An 18,637-nucleotide genomic window follows, 5' to 3' on the forward strand; every position below is an offset into this window, starting at 1 on the left:
CAAACTGTAAGTTTTAGGGAAATTAAGGGAATTTAATTGTTTTTCTTGACTTGAGTAAAATCATTCCTACATTTATGAGGATTGTAGATCTTCCTTAAATATAATAAAACTTTCGAATGGTCAGGTGTTTTTCTGAAAAGATTAAAGAAAATGACTTTAATTTTACAACAAGTTATATACATGCGCCATGTTGTGACAAAAAGACTAGTGACGTTACCTTGGATAAAAAATATTTTTGACATAATCATTGAACCATGGCAATGAAAGTTTTACATTGATAGAAGTATCTTTGGTCTGTAAATGTATTAAAATTATACTCAATGAAAACATTATAAATAAATCATTCTAATAATATAAGCTCTAAAATACCTCATCATAGAATAGTTGACCAAAATTCTTTTTCTCTTTAAACAGCACGATCAAAAATTTGCCAATAATAAATAATTGACAAAGAAACAATGGAATGTCTTCCAATATACGAGGAAGAGTATAGCCCTGTAAATTAGATTGAAGAAGCGTTGCATCTTCAAAATTGATCAAAGATATGTATATCTCATCTCTGTAAAAACATTTTCATCACCAACCTTGCACTTTTGATAAGATTCAAAATTTTGAATATTTTCAACCAAGAAGCTGAAAAGATTTAAACATTATCAAAATAGTTGTCATTACGTAGCCACGAGAGCAGGTGACACAAAACAAAGGAACAAAAACTAAAAGCTGTACAATTAATAAAGTAAGCCGTAGCTTTTGCTCCAACCAGTGAAGACCTGGCAATCAGTGAGCTTAGAAAATATAAACAAGATTACTGTAAACTTACAACGACAGACTGTAACTAAAGCCTAACAATGATCCAATAATACGATAATGTGAAGCCAAACATCCAAAGATTGGATGAAAGAGAAAAGCAATCTCAATACAAACTAAAATGGTCAGGAAGGCTGCAAGATAGAAAATTATGGACGAAATCAACAATACATAAACCTCATTATTGCATATATTTTAAGACGAATAAAAAACAACCTTTAGCCCAAGGATTGTCGTGAGAATCAAAAACTTTCAGTACAAGCAACAAAATAGAACCAGTTATTGCTCCAAATAAAGTTACAATTGTGTTACAATTTCTGTCCAGAAAATCCATCGGACTACAACAGACCAATATGACAGTTAACAAAACAGTAACAAACAATCATTTTAACCACAAATAAGTTTTAATTTATCAATAATATTTTTCTTACATCACAACACCAGGACGACCTTTAAACATTTCAGTCTTAAAGCTCTTACGACGATTTAAAAATGCTAATATTGTCAATATTGCAACCTATGGAAAATATACATTTATATAATAAGCGAATTCAAACATATTTCATCTTCACAGAAATCTTACAGCAGGAATCACGAACCAATGACGATAATTATCATCCGGTAGACAAGATTCACTAAAAATAGTAATATCATATAAAAAATTTCCAAGAACTTACCATGTTCTCTTTGTAATAGATTATGTTGCACTTAACGTTGGAAAAACTGTTCATTTTGTAACATATGTATAATTTCTACCTTGTGGATGACGTCGTACTTTCATTACTCAAGATACTACCGTTAGTCAAGATACTACCGTTAGTCAAGATACTAGCGTTAGTCATTGATAAATTGTAACATATTGTTAGTATGTAAGCCATTTCAAACGCGGCACTTTTCGTGATGAACTCTATTAAACAAAAGATAATCAAGATAGTGATTAGTAAATTTAATGCATCTGGCAGACAAAAATTTGAAGACGAAGATGCTCATTTCTAAATTGGAATAAACAAAAATAAATCGTTGCTTATGTTTCAAACAACAAACACTAACAAAGGGTGAAATGAAAATTAGAATCACAAACAGTAAAAGATATTCCAGTAAATTTAAGTCATTTAACCGCAATTTTATCAAAAAACCATTTTATATAAAAAAGAGCGAAGTGAGTCAATCAACCCAGACGAACCTCAATACTTTATCAACTTGCAAAGCGTTGGAATATTTTCAAAAGATGATTTCCAAAACGAAACCAATTTATTCGCAGAAGAAGAAACAAAACACGAGGGCACGTCTACTAGACTCAAATTATAGGTCAAACAAGAAATTTGATATTTGAGTTAAGTTTATATTACAAGCATAAATGTGAAAATTTACAAGTCGGGGAAATTTTAGGTCAAATTTGCCATGTTGTGACAAAGTAAGGAGAATTTATAACGATGAAATCTTCACGCACACTGGTGAACTATATTCAGTTTCTGCAACAGGGAATATAGGATATAATTAAATAATATATTTTGTAAAGTCTACAATACTATAAGTCTCTCTCTTGTGTATTAATGATTCAGTTTCTGCAGTAGGAATACGTGACTTGATTCTTTTTAGTTGTCGTAGACGTTGTAGTCTGTTACAACAATAAGCATCAGTTGGTGTTTTTTGACTTTGATAAATGACAGATGACATCTTATAACGAGACAAGAAAAGATTTGTGAAGTTTGAAGTAGTATGCTGAGGGTTTATGTTATGATGTAGACTTACGTTTACATGTAAAGCCATATGGCGAACCAATGTTGCAAGATTCTTGTCCGATATAATCCTCGGAGTAAGGTTAGAATTCATTAATATTTCTTTCAATTCATCTTTGATATTTAAACAGACGATGTTGGTTTGGTTATCCAGCGGTTTGATAACAATTTCCACAAAGTTAAACTGACCCTACAAAATCAATCCATGAAAACATTCAAAAAAACGTAAATAATCCACACGTTTGCGAGACTGGAGGAAACAACATTCTCAGATAAGTTTGAAGGGAGGAAAAGTTTGATAATTAGACAAAGTTCGCCAGGCGAAAAAATACAAAGAAAGAAATTATGACGTGTATTTTGAAATCAGGTAGTCCACTATACATAAATATACACTGTAAAAAATATTTACTCCAACCCTTTGTCCCTAGGAATGATAACTCCCCACGCTTTCGACCAACATGAGTAGAAAACGTCAACAAATTTCTACCTTTATGACTCCCATCTTGTATTCTGTTTTGAATCATTATAAACAATGGTTACATTATCATTTCCTATGTGAAGTTTCTTTGAATGACAATTTGATCTTTTTCTTTGTTTCATCAACGTTGCAATATGAAACATCACTAACAAAGATCATTGTGTTATATTTTACAAATGCCTGAGTTCACTTTCCTTCCAACATTCCTTCCTTCCTCTTCTAGTTACCCTCCTACACATCTTTCATTCCATTTTTCCATACATCTTTACTCTTACACTTTTACCTCTCCTTCTTTACCATCCACATCTTTCCTATCCACATCTTTACTCTCTTTACACTTTACCTCTCCTACACATCTTTACCCATTCGTACACATCTTTACCCTATCATACACATCTTTACCCTCTCTTACACTTCTTTACCCTCTCCTACCAATCTTTACCATCTACAACACATCTTTATCCTTTCCTATACTCCTTTACCCTCTCCTAACACCTGTCTACCCTTCATACATTACATAATACTGAAAGGTGTTACATTTCTACCTACCCATTAAACTTTAACAATTAAACTCATCACGCGACCTACATATCTTGAGCACGTGACCTACATATCTTGAGCACGTGACCGACATACCTTGAGCTAACTCACTCCTCCAACAATATGCATATTCTCCATCAACGCCATTCCTTTCCAGTCCCCCAGTATAAACATCACAAACAGAGCAGTCACGAAGTCTGACTAGCTCTCCAAGACCTGAAAGGAACTCCATGTATCTCGATGACCCATATTGATTACGAAGGATAGCTACTTCGTCATTTTCTTGATATTCAGCTACATAAATGACGGCAATCTTGTGAGTATCGTAAGACATGATACGATCAAGATTCTTGACAGCGCGATGGAAGAACTAAAAACACAATATCATCAAAAAAACATAATTTACTGGCCATGATGAGACGAAAGGAAGAGTAATCAGTCGTAAAATAGAAGTACATGTAACAATAAGGTTGTAAGCAACACTCTAGCCGCCGAAGACGAACACCAACTGACCTCTTGTTCAGGTATTGCATGTGGAGTGTGATCCTTGCCAAACCACGACAAATGATATAGTTGTAAGAAAATGAAGTTTGGACTCATTGCGTCATAAGTCATCGGCATATCTTCGTCATTGTTTTCGTGATTCATCGTCGCTGTATCAGAAAATGATCCATCGTAACTTCTGCGATTTAATTTTTTCTTAGGCAGTTGACTACCAGACATAGTCTGTCGTCTTAGTAAAACTGTTTGTTTTTTTCCATTGTCATTTTCGAAAAGCTTTGATATACCTAAACATGAGCAAAAACGTTCAATTAACATCATGAAAATGAAAGCAAACACATTTATTTAATTTTTTTCCAACCTCGTTTCCCTTTCATGCTTTCCTCGACATCAACAAAGGACGAAGATCGATTTAACATACCAATGTCAACCGTGGCGCTTTTGTTCGTCTTAACGTGAAAGTTTCTTGTAGGGATTTTATCTCCAGTAAAGCCAAACAATGGACTAAAACTTCCCTTCATATTCTGTGATGCATTGCAAGCTGAAGTTTGAGATGTTGGGGAGTTTGGCAGAGAGTGAAAACCCCTGGTAGATTCATTTTCTTCGCAGTTTGATGTATTGAGAACACTTTCCACAAAAGATGTTGGTGATGAAGTTGTAACATCTACAGAAGTTGATTCATCTTTATCAAAATCGTGAGAATTACTTGAAATCAGTGGAGAATTATTTTGTAAAGTGTCTTCTTGAAGATTTGACGTCGTATCTGAAAAAGAAATTTTATGTAATCCTTCCTTTCTCCCTTCCTTTAGCATAAACACTTACCTGAGTTCACGAGAGTTTCCTCAAAGCTATCACTGTCCTGAAATTGTTGAAAAACGAATTCAAAAAAAGACATTACTTTGACACGAGCTCATCACGTGAACATACAGAATCTTCGTTCAAATATTTCTTATCTTGTTGAAGAAATTTCTTCAAGGGACTTGCATCCAATGGAGATTTCCCAACGACGGGCTTAAAGAAATGAACATTTATGGGAGTTTTTACACAAAAAGATAAAAAGAGAGAATCAAAAATAGAAAAAAAAAGTTGACTACCTTTTCAAATACAGGTGATTGGGAAAAATCTTCGCATTCCACTAAAAATGAAAAATTGAAAAGACGAGTTTTAGAAGAGATGAAGAGAAGCAGAGTTAGAAAAAGCAAAGAATAGGGTAGATTTGAAAGGATATGGAAGGGGAGAACATACTTTCAGGTGGATTTTCGTGAAGTGCGTCATCGATAGAATCTTTGACTCCATCAAGACCCTATATAAACATCAAAATTGCAATCGTAGCACAGTAAAATATTATTCATTACTGAGCATGCGTACCATGAAGGCACTTGGTCCATCCCTCGGACTATGACTAAGATACCGTGTTCGTTTAACGAAAGAACCAATGTTATTATCATTCTCAGGTCCTCCATCCTGGCTAAAGGACACTTTCCTTCCAGTATTTTTATCTAAATAAATATTTTATGTGATCAATGTTACAAAGGTCCCTTATCGTCCCAATGAAACCCTCGTTGTACCACAATCATATTATGATGAATAAATATTCAAGCGTAAGATTCTTTACCAACGACTTCATCTTCAGCGTTCATTTTGGTCGTATTTTGAACTTCGTGATCTTTTACAAGATCTACAATAAGTGTATCGCTGTCAGCACTTTTACTGAGTAACCCTGTGGTTTTTGCTAAAACTTCTTTTGATTTTTCTTCTCTCACTTCTGCCCACAAATCATCTGAATCAGACAAAAAACACATTGAATTAAAACAATTATTTCGCTCGTCTTTTCCATAAAATTTCTTCCTCACCAAAAAATTCTTTCGGAATCAAACTATCGTAAATCTCCGGTGACGTCAACTCAACCTGAGATCGCGAACCTCCGCCGACAAAAATGTCGCTAGATGTTGGACGATTCTGCAGCCTTAGTACCCAGGACGTATTTCCACTTGGCCGTCGAATAAAGAGCTCGGCCCAGCCCTGATACAAACAACTTGTACTATCTTTAGAACAAAACGATGAGCCCGCATGATAAATGTTCTGCTGTCTTTCCAAATTTTCCGTTTGATTTGATTTGTTATCATCAGTCAACACCGTATTTATATTATTTAGCCGGGGGGAAGCCGGAGAGCTCGGAGGAGAAGGTATATTTTGCCATCATATCAATGGCGATCTCGACCATTTCGGCACTCAATCTGCTTGTACATCATCAGACTAATAGTTTACAATGCAGGCTGCGAAACTTTTATATAATTATTTACAAGCGAAAATGACAGTTATGTAATTAGAGAACTATAAGACTAAACCAGGGGTCTCCAAACTACGGCCCGCGGGCCAGATGCGGCCCGTTGGGCCTCTCAATCCGGCCCGCAGAGACACTTTAGAAAGCCAATTTCACCATTCACATTGAGAAAACTGAACAGACTAATTGTAATTTTGTTATGATATTACACTTGGTTGAAATTTAACCTTTAAATTTTGAATAAATATTTTCTTAACTAATGAAGCTTGTGTTATATACTTCGTTTTATTAAAATATTCGCTCTTTGACCAGCGGTATACGATTCGTCGGCCCTCAACAAGCTGGATGAAAGTTCATGCGGCCCTCTGGCTGTAAAGTTTGGAGACCCCTGGACTAAACAATCAGTCAGTATATTTACATTTAAAATAGAGATAATTTCTTACAACCTTTGAGACCACTGTTAAGTTGTGGCATATTGCGTTTTATCAAAAGCGATTCTAAGATGAGAAGTTGATTAGGATTATCATTATTACAGTGATATAAGATTTTGGTGTTACTTGGAATCAAATTACAAGATTTAAGTGGCACGCGTGTGAGATCGTGGTCAGAGTCAACGTCAGGAAGTGAGAAAAGCTGTGAGATGTAGTTGGCCTCTGGACAAATGAGTAAATGTTTTGAGATAGCACTAGGATTATTGTAATTAGTGGCATGTTCGGTTAGTCTTGTGTGTAGGATTCGTTCAGTTTTGCCTATGTATGTATGACCACAACCTGGACATTTAAATTCATATACAACATTGGCTTTAGAGAGTTCAGGAATTTTGTCCTTTTTGGGATAGAAAGTTGATGTCTTTTTTGTTTGATATTCAACTATGAGTTCGATGGGAATTTTTAAGCTACGGCGAATTTCACAAAGAAGATTGTCAACCAAACGTTCACCCTGTATGCCTAGATATGGTATTGTAATGAAAACTTTACGAAGGTCATTCTCAGTATTTTGTTTAGGGGGGTTAGTTCTAGCTATGATTTTGGTTTTGAGTTTGGTGTTCAAAGGTTCAAAACTTGAAAAATGTGTATATTGGCCAGTATGAGTTGTTTCACGAAAAATATCAATATCATTATTGGTTATTTTGAGGTCTAGAAAGTGGACATGTGAGTCAGAAGAATCATCATAAGTAAATTCAAGATTTTGATCAAAACTATTAAATTTGGCACGAACATCAGAAATGTCAGAATGTCGCATAAGAACAAGAGTATCATCAACATAACGTCGGTAAAACTTAAGGACACCTGAGTTGATCAAATCAGTGACAATGATGTTTTCAAATTCAGTGAGAACTATATTAGCTAAGACGGGACCGAGAGAAGACCCCATGGAAACGCCATCAAGTTGTTCATAAAGAATACCGTTGCAAGAAAATATAGTTTTGGTGCATGAATCAATAATGAGTTTTTTGAGTGTTGATTCTCGGAGTGTGGTATTAATAATATTTTGTTTGTAAATGCGATCTAGTACAATGTTGATGGTTTTACGCAAAGGCACGTTGGTGAAAAGAGATTCAACATTAAAAGAGACAAACTTATAACCTTGGGAAAATAGATCTTGAGGTATAGATTTAATAGCATCAGCAGCATCGAAAGAGTCTTGTAATGAAAATTTATTTAGGGTGAGTGGATTCAAAAGGTTTGCAATGAATTTGCCTACGTTGTAGTGTGGTGTGTTTGTGGTGTCAATTATTGGTCGTAACTTAGGTAATGTGTCAAATTGTTTGTGCGTTTCAGGTGATCCATGTACTCTGGCAAAGTGCGCGTGCTTAGGTCGTAAGAAAGTATGTTCGGTTTCATTGATCTCACCCCGTTTTAGAAGTGTGCATAGATAGGACTGTAGAGTGGAGAGTCTATTAGAAGTAAGGTCGCTTGGAATACGCTTAAATTTAGAGGGATTTTCGAACAGAGAATTAAGAGAGTTGACATAATCAGAGTGGTTTAACAAGACAACTCCATTGCCTTTGTCAGGCTTCAGAATGGCGTAATCACTATTGAGTTCCTTGAGTATACAAATACGTTTACTATCAATATGGAATTGCTCTAAATCTAAATCTAAGTAATTATACGTAAAGGAGCGTAGTGAGTTTTTTAACTTATCTCCAACATAGTTTCCATCTTTGAATTGGTTCAGTGTGGCAATCTGATCCCAAATATCTTCTGCAACTGACAGCATTTCAAGTTCATTAGGTCGTGTAAAAAAGCCATGTCGGAGACCAAGTTTCAAAACTTCAATCTGCTCGGGGGAAAGACTTTGGTTGGTGAGGTTTAGAATAACGTCGTTTGGGTTTTCTTCAAGACCATCAATGGCGCTTTTTGTTGCAAGTAAATTATCCATTTCCTTAGAGTGCCGTTCTTTAACTTTAGATATTCCAGTTTTTAAAAGTCGGTTACCAAAATTCTTTCTCTCTTTAAACAGCACGATCAAAAATTTGCCAATAATAAATAATTGACAAAGAATTAGTGGAATGCCTTCCAATATACGAGGAAGAGTATGGCCCTGTAAAGTAGATAGAAGGAGCGTTGCACTTTCCAAATTGATCAAAGATATGTATATCTCATCTCCGTAAAAATATTTTCATCTCCAACCTTGCACTTTTGATAAGATTCAAAATTTTGAATATTTTCAACCAAGAAGCTGAGAAGATTTAAACATTTTCAAAATGGTTGTCATTACGTAGCCACGAGAGCAGGTGAAACAAAACAAGCCCACTAAAACTAAAAGCTGTAGAATTAATAAAGTAAGCGGTAGTTTTTGCTACAACCAGTGAAGATGGTTGGACGAATGGATGGACTCAAAAGTCAATTATACAATGACTTATTTTACGGACTCGGAACATTAAAAATTCGACTTTTAAAACTAACCTAAAACATTAGTTGCACATCACTAGAAAATATTCATTCTAAGACGATAGTATACTGTCGTATATAACTATATAATAATACATTTAAAACTAAATATGGAAACAAAGTGGGTAATTTTTCCTGTAAAATATAAGCACAAACAAAAATAAACAACTGTTCCTAGTCCACAGATTTTTCTCATGTTCATAAGACCCATTTCAAACGGGACAAAGACGCATAGAAACAAACAACAATAACGACTCTGTCTTGTTCAAAATATTCAGAAGATTAAAAATTTGGCGTTGAAGAGCCTCAAACATTTCTACAGTACATCGCCTAAAGAAAAATCCATAACTTAAGGATAAAATATTGCCATGTATAGTCATATATAAAAGATGGAAACAACTTTATTAAAAATTGTAATCACAAACATAAGCAGCTGTTACTAGAAATTTTTTTCACACTTTCTCATGTTGATGATTTTCAATATACGATCACCGTAAACTGTCGAGAATTTGCCTCCGCTTTTAGATCGTAGTCCTCGACAACTCACAGATATACGTTTATTCAACTAAATATATTGTACTCATGCAACCCCCAAGTTGCCGTTTTGAATACAGTCACCGTGCACGAACGTTTGCTCTTATTCTAATCACAGTACAGATACTAATGAATAATCGTCATGGTACATCACTATTTCACTATCATAAAAAACAAAACACTTCTAAGTCCCTCCCAATAAATGTCAATCATATTTACTACGGTATGTCCGTCAGTCCCGACACACTCCCCTATATATTAATTTTAAAATATATAACAGAAGGGACTGACTTCGTTAAAGTTCAAAAAAGGATTATTATGCATGCAAATGTTTATATATAATTTTATAAATGTCACCACTCTTCAGTTTCCACATGTTGTTGCATTCTTACTTCTGCAGCAACTGCTGCATCACGTCGTGGTTTCGGTTGGAATTCAGGAGCTGCAGGATTCAATTCGCCTTTGGGATCTAAGTCACACGATAACTCTAGAGGGTAGAGTTGCTGCACAGCCCGCTCGAGTCTTCCTTCGCTGTTCTCTACCTTACTCCCCGTACAACTCCGTCCCGTCCACGGATCAGGTCTTCCACAATACCTACCTTCCACATATTCCGGTTCTTTTCTTCACTTTCAATTGTTACCACATCCCCATGGTTTGGATAATCTGATTGCTTTCCACCATTCCTTTGTTTGTGGCGCTCTCTCAATCCTCTGATGTACTCTCGTGTCCATCGTCGCCACATCTGATCTTTGTATTTCCTCAGCTGTTTAGCTCTTTTCCGTAGATCGGTCGATTCTTGTTGATGAGGTTTGACTTCAGGAAGATCATTTGGGTTTATGTGCAGCAGCTTGTTGGGAGTGAGCACTGGTTGCTCAATTTCGTCCTCTACGTAGCTTAATGGGCGATTGTTAGGTGCTACCTCAACGTCCAAGATGATTTCAGACAGCTCCTCTCATGTCAATCTACCATTTCCAACGCTCTTATAGAAGCTACGCTCAAATTGTCCCCACCAAGGAGCTCGACTTAAGTTAAACCTCCATTCTATCTTTCGTTTCGTAAGAAACAAGTTGAGCTTTTCATCTTTCTGGGCTAATCTAAGCCACTTTTCTGCAGCCTTAAATGTAGTAGCGTTGTCCGAATATATTATTTCCGGTCTTCCTCTTTTTGCAATTAATCTCTTCAGGCTCGGGACGAACTCTGCAACTTTCAGTGATATCAACAACTCCATGTGCACTGCTCGGGTTAGACTGCACGCGTAAAGAACAAGGTATGTCTTTCTTTCCATTTTTCCTTTCCCCATGTATCGAAGAGGGCCAGCAAAATCGACTCCTAGCACTTGAAATGGAGTTGACCCTTGGGTTCTTGTAGTTGGCAATCTTCCTTCCGGTGGGTTTTGGAATGACTGTGCTCGAAACTTTACGCAACCATAGCATTTGGACTTCACTTGCTTCACTAGTCGACGCAGTTTCCAATATCGCTCTCGCACTTCGGCCATGTTTGCTGAGACTCCCCCATGGAGCGTTGTTAAATGTGCTTGTTCCACAATTCTCCTCGTAAATGTGGATTTTTTCGGTAGGAATGTGGGATACTCCCCCTTTATTCTACCGCGACACTCTAATATTCCATTGCACCTTGGTTGAAGGTTTAATTCCACTGCGCTTTAAACGTTTCATCAAACTATTCAGTCGTCGCAGACTTCCTCGCTCATATGATGGAAGTTCCGGGTGGTATGTCTTCCAAGGCAGACCGGTCTCGTACCAGCCCTCGTCATCACGAGACAGGTCTTCTCTAAATTGGTTATAGACGAGAAGAGGGTTCTTCTCCGGCGTGTCTTCTAAACCGAGTACATCCAGCCTGCACAATCGTTCAAGGTCATTTTGCGAGTTTGTGATTGTCGTTAGTAGCATCATGTTCTGATCAACTTCAACGCCAGGGCTCATGATGATCCATCCCAACTTTGTCAGCTCTGCTATTGGGTCCCCTTCGTTACCAACCAACGGTTTTGTCCTGGTTTTTATGCGAGCATACTCGCCGCTTCCAAGCACGAGATGTATTGGTAACCTAGCCTTCGATTCGACATCGTCCATTTTTACCGAATTTAAATGTTTGTATTCTCTCACGAGTTTTTCATATTGGGGGTTACTAGTAGTTAATAGTTCTGGGCGATCTACTTTGTTCAACTTTACCCTCATCACGTGAGAGCCGTCTAGTGCACTAATCGTCGCGCGATGAATTTCGATACGTTTAGTTCGTGATGTCATGAGCATGTCAACACGCTGGTGTTTAATATCGCTAGGTTTTGTTTGAAGTGCATCAATTAGCTTTGCTGAGGCGTATGAGCTTCCAGCACCGGAATCAATCAACGCCCTACACTTAACATTGTTCACTTGAACTACAACAACAGGAAATATACCCTCGACATGCACGCCGTCGGTCATTAATGCTTTACTGTCACTTGCGTGTTTATCGTCTTGTTTTACCCACTATCGCAAAGCTTCAGAAAGCTGACCAAAACTCCAAGACTCCCAATCTGGGTCGGTACGGACTAAATCTCCCCTTATCCCTGATAATTTTTCTAAGGTCATGGACACGTTTTCGTTTATCTCATCAAGCTTCTTTAAGGTTTCTAAAGCTCGCACGCAATATGTAAGTTTTTCGCTAAAATCTGCAGTTTTACGCGGATTGTTGCCTGAAATGTGCGGCAGTTCGAGGATTTCCTTGACATAGCATTTTACAATTTCAGACTCTTTGCCGTATTTATCCTGAAGTATGGATTTAGCTCGGTTGTAGCCTTCGGCTGAAAAAGGGAGTGACTCAACGCATATTTTAACCTTTGGACTCAACAATTCTAACAAATACGTAAACTTAGTTATTGCGGCAATGGAGCCTTTGTCAATGGCCTCAGAAAACTGTCCCCATAACCTGAGCCAATCCACAAAGTAACCCTCAAACTTCGATATAACTAACTTTGGTAATTTGGCATTCAGCTGGGAAAATTCTCGCGTTTCCGACTTCGAAGCGGGATAGTACAGATACTAAAGAAGAATCGTATAAGCGGACGCGGACGGTGGACGCAAAACGCGCAAATAAAATGCTTTTAGTCCGTTCGTAAAATACTCTTATTCTACGTCGAAAAATAAACATTGAAAAAGCTAAAATAAAAACGAAACTAAATGATGCTTTTATGAGACATAGGTATAGGCAAACAGTGGAAACAGTTTCGTGCAGCTCTGTTTTTAATGATTGTACGAACGTCTGTTTGTACGAGCTTTATCTTTCAGGATATATTTTGTGCGTTTTTATATATTTGCGCGTTTTGCGTCCGCCGTCCGCGTCCGCTTTTTATCTACACCCAATAGTACATCACTATTTCACTATCATAAAAAACAAAACACTTCTAAGTCCCTCCCAATAAATGTCAATCATATTTACTACGGTATGTCCGTCAGTCCCGACAAAACCAATCCAAACTAGTATTTTATCAACTTTGTCAAGTAATGCAATAATTTAATCCAGAAATGCCCAAAATTCTTATTTAGAATTTTGATCAATATTTTGCGTCTTTAAAAGCATAGTATGTGGCAATAATCAAAATTTGAAATTCAAATTAGGGGTGGACGGCTAGTGTAAACACAATCGTTAATCACTGTAAACTAAAATGAACATTTATAACCATGTTCTTTGTAAAAATATCTTAGATAGATATATACATTTACTTCTGTCAAAGATATTTTGACAATATACTCGTATATAGGATTTCTAAATGCAGCTTGAATATGAAGATGCGCGATGTGCGAAATACATCCTGAATTAAACTACATGAACAAGGGTGAAATTTTCATGTTAAATAGAATCACAAACAGGACCCTACTTTTCCGTTTTATGATAATATTAATATACGGTTAGAAATCAAAATGGATGCAAAATATTAGCTGTTGTACTCACCAGATAATCCAAAACATCAAAATGATCAAGTCTTGTAATAAGGTTTCTATTGGACGTCTTCAGCGTTGTATTGTTTTCTAATATTATGTCCAAGAGTAGGATAATAAACTAAAACGATATTTCGCTTTTTATCAATTATATTTATCGATTAACAAAGACGTTTTTTATACCGTTTGTGAGTCTCTTTTACCGGTGTTTTTTACACCGTTTGTGAGTACAAAGATGTCATATTGTTTTTAAGCTTTCTTTAACCGTGCGTGTAAAAGTATGATTGGCTATTCCCTACAGCAGGGTCTCCAAACTACAGCCCGCAGGCCAGATGCGGCCCGTTGGGCCTCTCAATCCGGCCCGCAGAGACACTTAAGAAAAATAATATTATTAAACAAAATAAACTTTGTGCAGAAAGTTCACGTTATGACCATAGATATAGTAGGACTAGATTGCTGACGAGTGTGACGCAATATAAGACTTATTAAGACGGCAGCGTGACATTCATGATAAATCCAAGCTGGCGCGGGAACCGGGCAAAACTTGCAGCTAAATCGAGAGATCGGAGCACAGAAGCCATATTGTAATTTGTCACGTGAAATGTGAACTGAATAGATAAACGATGTCACCATCGTTACGCGCGCGAATTGTTTTGTCGTCTTGCCGCGAAATACGATTTTACCCACTTTAACTTTTTTGTAAAAAAACATCATCGTATGCGCATTGTCAACTTTCTTGTTCTCCTTCCATTGTATTGCCCTATAATAAAGCTAAATATCTTAACGTTTTAAGTTCTTTATTATTCGTAAAAAGCGGTATGTGGAATAACAATACGAAGGTATTGCAAGTTTAATTGCTTCATCACACTAAGCATATGCACATACATTAACTGAATTGCAAACACTACTTTCGCTGCAGAGTAAGTCAGAATACATGAAACTACTTGACAACTGCCGTATTGGCAATATTTTGAAATAATTGGTAATAATTATAACAATATCAGCAGTGTTGTTATTATAGTATTTTAAATTTATAATAAGCTACTAAACATAAACGTATTCTGACTTACCCCGGAACTTCCACTGCATTATAATAATAGCTAATCTTTATTGAGGATGCCAACATCACTAAAAAGTGGTTTACAGAGGGGTCCTCTAAAAGTAACTAAATCTGATATAACTATTTAAAAATAAAAAGAAAAAGAATACAATTCGAAAATATGAAGATAAAACATACATCATTTGAAAATTAACATGCTAAAAACGAAACTAATTAAAATAGTGCTTTCTTGATACCACGCTTAAATTGGCTTAAGGTGGGCACATCTCTTATGGAAAGGGGTAAGGCATTCCAAGCGTCCGCTGCAAAATTTATTGTTATCCAGTGCCCCCATCTTCTGTGTGCGAATGATTTGCGGATATTTCGCTTTGATCGTGTATCATAGTTATGATAGTTACTGTTAAAACAGCAGTGAAAAGTGTGCATAAAAAGGTTATTAACTACCTTAAACATGAAAATAGCACGATGCTCGGCTCTCCGCCTTTCTAGAGGTTTCCAATGGAGCCTTGAAAGTGCATCGCTCGCGGAAGCAGTAGGGGGAAGATCTAAAATGATTCGCGCAGCCTTATTGTGAAGGATCTGTAGCTCTGTCATAAGTGTAGTGTTGCCCCGGTCTCCCCATATTATATCGCCGTAGTCAAAAAGGGGCAGAACGAAAGAATTAAAGAAAGTTATCCTAGGGCTTAGTGGGAGACACGACTTGATGCGCCGCAAAAGGCCTAGCTTCTACTACTCGCAAATTTTATACAGCTATTTAGGTTATTTATTTCAGACCCTTGCAGTGCAATGGGGATGGGGGTGCAAGGCAACATGAATATAGGCCCTGACATGATATAGGATTAAAGTCTTGCATTGAAAATTCATAATATAGAAATGGAAATTAGTTTTGTTAGTTATATGTACATAATTTATTTGGAGGTTTTGTATCTCAAAAAAGCTTCAAAAAAGATAGAGCCCGTACTGAGCAAGCTAACTAGAGGTCAGGCTTTTGAGTCTTTGTTGCCAAAGATTGAGAAATGGTTTACCAAAGGTGTAAATTGCAGTACAGATGATGATTCAGTTGTTGATCCTTGCCATGTAACATCTATGCCAAGTATGGACCAGTTGCAACAATGGAGAAAAATAGTTGAGGCATCAAGTACAAGCAAAGTAGCATGTATCAACACATCACAAGGAAGGTTAGATATCAATTGCATCACGAATCTTCAGAAATTTCACACCTTAAAAAGCATACAAGTAGAAGTCGAAGAGGAAATTGCCTGGTTTTCCCAACCATTGAACAAACCAGACACGGTGGTAGAACATCCATCAGCTGCTTCAATTACAGCCTTTCAGAAGCTTTTGTACAGAACCCCATATAGTGAAATTATGAAAGAACGAGGATTGTCATCCAATGAGATGTCCAGGTTATGTGTTGACAGATGGGTGTCAAGTGACCACATACGCTGGTTGACAATAAACCTAAACCAAAAGAAAACAGATACATATTACGTGTACCTCAATGGAACAAAACCACCCACAACAGCCCAACACCATGCTAAATATGAATTCATTTCAAAATTCTGCTTTGCCACAAATGTTGGTAAAAAAAGCAATGGCAACACATTCCTTGGAGATGATTTGCACCTTGGAAACCATTGGGTACTTTGCTATGACAAAAACATTACATTTGCCAGACACTAATGACAAAACATTACATATGGGGATTCATTAGGCTGGCAATTTCCGAACACTCTTCTAGACATTTTAGATAAATTCATCAAGGCACATAATATTTGCGACAGCATAGCCAACTACTCAGTAACAATGACACATGATCCTGATAGCAGATGCCGGGTTAGACGAGGACACAAGTGCACAGACAATTGTTCAAAAGCATATCCATTCCAAACATGTAGCAATGTTTGTGGCATGGTTGCAATGATTATGATGGCTATATCAAGCTATAACTATGCCTTTTTCAAGAGCATGCTATCATTTTCTAAGCCAACCACAAAGAATATTCCATCAATATACCTAAGCAATCCCACACATTACAGCGCATACTTACCGATTGTACTTGGATGTTGGATCTGAGACAATGTTGTAAACCTGGCATATGTGCTGAATGTGATATTTGCATCCATCAATATGTTTGTGATTGTCCTGATAGCCTTATAAATAGCACAATTTGCAAACATATACATCTTTTGAATAACTTCTTGTCACAAAAAGAACTTGACAATGGCAAAATAAATGAAGTCAGCATTCAACTAAATTACAAAGAATCTGAAGTACAGGAGCTTGCATCACAAGTTATGAGCAACAACACACAGAAAGAAAAAGACAAAACCACACTAAAGGAAGCAGTTAAGCGACAACTTTTGGATCTTACCATACTACTTGATGAATGTGAAGACAACGAAGCAATAAAAATTCTCAATAATAAGATAACAGCAGCCAAAAACTTATTCATTGCTGTGAAAGAAAAAAGATGTCAATTACCCTTGAAGTTGGTCACCAGATTACCAGCAAATAAACACGTCACACCACAACGTAAGTTCAAGTCAACAAAGAAAAGAAAAAGGACATGTAAAGTTCCATTTGCTAAACCAAACAAAGAGGAAATTGCCACATTATTTACAAGGGTAACAGAAGGTGAGAAACAATAGTAGTATAATAAAATATGCTCACCAATTTCAGATTCAATCAGAGAACAACTGGAAGGTTTTGGTGTGTCACAAGAAAATATTGAAAATGCTTTTTCATCCAAGAAGCTGTTAACTGCAAGAGACATTCAACTGGACGATGACCATCCACCAGCAGAGGCACTTGGTTATGTTAACCATATTATGAAACCATATTTTGATGAAGGTGCCTGGAAAAAGATAGCAGTAGCTGGTATGTTCTGCAACAATGATATGTTAATTTCAGAGACTGTTATTTTCTAGAATATTTAATATTCTTAAGCATTACATAAAGTATTCTGCCATGAGATGAAGTACTATTATTATATATTATATAGTAAAACTCTGCAAAATGATTAGAGATGCAACTCTTGTGATCATGCCAAATTAGGGAAGATGATAATGTGCGACTTTTGTTCTACCTGGCACCACTGGTAAGTTGTGAAAATTGTTTACTTTATTCAGTCAGGGTGTATTATTCAGGGGAAAATTTACCTATTGTTGTAATTCCAATGCCTGATCATTATTCTAAGCTTTTTAATGCGTAAAATATTGTCAACTAGAGGTGATAATATTACACGTGCTTTATAGCTCCTGGGAATTTAACTACTTAAACTAATTGCTATGCATGAATTCGATTGTACTTGTTTACACACCCCTGGGATAAGCACTACTGATCAGACATTGAAATTTTAAGAATTGCCAAATTTCTTAAGATACAAAATGTATGTTCAACTAATTCAACTGCAGAATATATGTGGTTTACTTCATGTGAATTCTAGGGAATGTGTCAAGATAAACGATGAGGACGATGAATGGTTTTGCCAGTACTGTGAAAACTTAAATAATGATAACGACAAAGTATAAGGGCCAGGGCAAATATAAAATAAATAAATTCTTTCCACTTTGTTGTGTTAATGCATTTGTATTTGAGACAGTGCATGGAATGAAGTGTTAATAAATTTAAATACTTACACGGACACTTACCAGGCAAAATACGAATAAACGACATCGTTTGGTTTTGGAAAAGAAAGTATATTTAGGCAAGTGTTTTGCCGTGTTTTACAAATAAGACGTAATATACTGAACCCACGCATCAAATTTCAATACGGCGTCTGTGCTCCGATCTCTCGATTTATGCATGAGTCAATTCCAAGCGTTACCATCCCCGGGGTACCCCTGGGCATTTGCCCTGGAGACCT

At 36.5% G+C, this 18,637-nt stretch overlaps 4 protein-coding genes and 1 long non-coding RNA gene across 5 annotated transcripts; all 5 read right to left on the bottom strand.

Annotated features, from left to right (window-relative positions):
• Positions 1–32: 32 nt before the first annotated feature.
• Positions 33–3,062, bottom strand: LOC124449299 (stimulated by retinoic acid gene 6 protein-like). The gene is made up of 12 exons (XM_047000233.1): positions 3,034–3,062; positions 2,560–2,736; positions 1,991–2,484; positions 1,564–1,714; positions 1,391–1,442; positions 1,239–1,324; positions 1,024–1,145; positions 821–941; positions 585–633; positions 370–495; positions 218–294; positions 33–132 (listed from the first exon to the last, which is right to left on the bottom strand). The coding sequence occupies exons 4-12, from the start codon at positions 1,683–1,685 to the stop codon at positions 33–35; spliced, it is 855 nt and encodes a 284-aa protein (XP_046856189.1). The 5' UTR covers positions 1,686–1,714; positions 1,991–2,484; positions 2,560–2,736; positions 3,034–3,062.
• On the bottom strand, positions 2,250–6,265 carry LOC124449301. Its single transcript, XM_047000234.1, has 13 exons — positions 5,919–6,265; positions 5,681–5,845; positions 5,434–5,564; positions 5,311–5,368; positions 5,160–5,200; positions 4,993–5,076; positions 4,888–4,924; positions 4,427–4,828; positions 4,078–4,352; positions 3,661–3,934; positions 3,087–3,169; positions 2,560–2,736; positions 2,250–2,279 (listed from the first exon to the last, which is right to left on the bottom strand). Exons 2-13 carry the CDS (start codon positions 5,703–5,705, stop codon positions 2,250–2,252), a joined length of 1,617 nt encoding a protein of 538 aa, XP_046856190.1. The 5' UTR covers positions 5,706–5,845; positions 5,919–6,265.
• A 77-nt stretch (positions 6,266–6,342) lies between these two features.
• Positions 6,343–13,913, bottom strand: LOC124447684. The gene is made up of 3 exons (XM_046998654.1): positions 13,723–13,913; positions 6,749–8,893; positions 6,343–6,413 (listed from the first exon to the last, which is right to left on the bottom strand). Exon 2 carries the CDS (start codon positions 8,729–8,731, stop codon positions 6,770–6,772), a length of 1,962 nt encoding a protein of 653 aa, XP_046854610.1. The 5' UTR covers positions 8,732–8,893; positions 13,723–13,913; the 3' UTR covers positions 6,343–6,413; positions 6,749–6,769.
• On the bottom strand, positions 10,131–11,272 carry LOC124449302. The gene is made up of 3 exons (XM_047000235.1): positions 10,788–11,272; positions 10,372–10,670; positions 10,131–10,246 (listed from the first exon to the last, which is right to left on the bottom strand). Exons 1-3 carry the CDS (start codon positions 11,270–11,272, stop codon positions 10,131–10,133), a joined length of 900 nt encoding a protein of 299 aa, XP_046856191.1.
• Positions 13,914–15,649: 1,736 nt separating the features above from the next.
• Positions 15,650–17,717, bottom strand: LOC124447710. Its single transcript, XR_006948807.1, has 3 exons — positions 17,443–17,717; positions 16,820–17,355; positions 15,650–16,230 (listed from the first exon to the last, which is right to left on the bottom strand). It is a non-coding gene; the product is annotated as an uncharacterized LOC124447710 (long non-coding RNA).
• Positions 17,718–18,637: the final 920 nt, after the last annotated feature.

Source organism: Xenia sp. Carnegie-2017, unplaced genomic scaffold, assembly GCF_021976095.1.
Source record: "Xenia sp. Carnegie-2017 unplaced genomic scaffold, XeniaSp_v1 HiC_scaffold_23, whole genome shotgun sequence".
In the NCBI taxonomy this organism is placed as follows: Eukaryota; Metazoa; Cnidaria; class Anthozoa; order Malacalcyonacea; family Xeniidae; genus Xenia; species Xenia sp. Carnegie-2017.

Coding starts and splice junctions, on each gene's coding strand:
- LOC124447684 (XM_046998654.1), bottom strand. CDS start 8,731: ATGGATAATTTACTTGCAACAAAAAGCGCCATTGATGGTCTTGAAGAA.
- LOC124449301 (XM_047000234.1), bottom strand. CDS start 5,705: ATGAACGCTGAAGATGAAGTCGTTG. Junction 4,925..4,992: donor AATATTTGAACGAAGATTCT/GTATGTTCACGT, acceptor CAACAATTTCAG/GACAGTGATAGCTTTGAGGA. Junction 4,829..4,887: donor GGAAACTCTCGTGAACTCAG/GTAAGTGTTTAT, acceptor TTTCTTTTTCAG/ATACGACGTCAAATCTTCAA.
- LOC124449299 (XM_047000233.1), bottom strand. CDS start 1,685: ATGGCTTACATACTAACAATATGTTACAATTTATCAATGACTAACGCT. Junction 942..1,023: donor CGACAATCCTTGGGCTAAAG/GTTGTTTTTTAT, acceptor TCTATCTTGCAG/CCTTCCTGACCATTTTAGTT. Junction 295..369: donor GTCAACTATTCTATGATGAG/GTATTTTAGAGC, acceptor ATACATTTACAG/ACCAAAGATACTTCTATCAA.
- LOC124449302 (XM_047000235.1), bottom strand. CDS start 11,272: ATGGCCGAAGTGCGAGAGCGATATTGGAAACTGCGTCGACTAGTGAAG. Junction 10,671..10,787: donor AACTTAAGTCGAGCTCCTTG/GTGGGGACAATT, acceptor TCGCCCATTAAG/CTACGTAGAGGACGAAATTG. Junction 10,247..10,371: donor CCGGAATATGTGGAAGGTAG/GTATTGTGGAAG, acceptor CGTGTGACTTAG/ATCCCAAAGGCGAATTGAAT.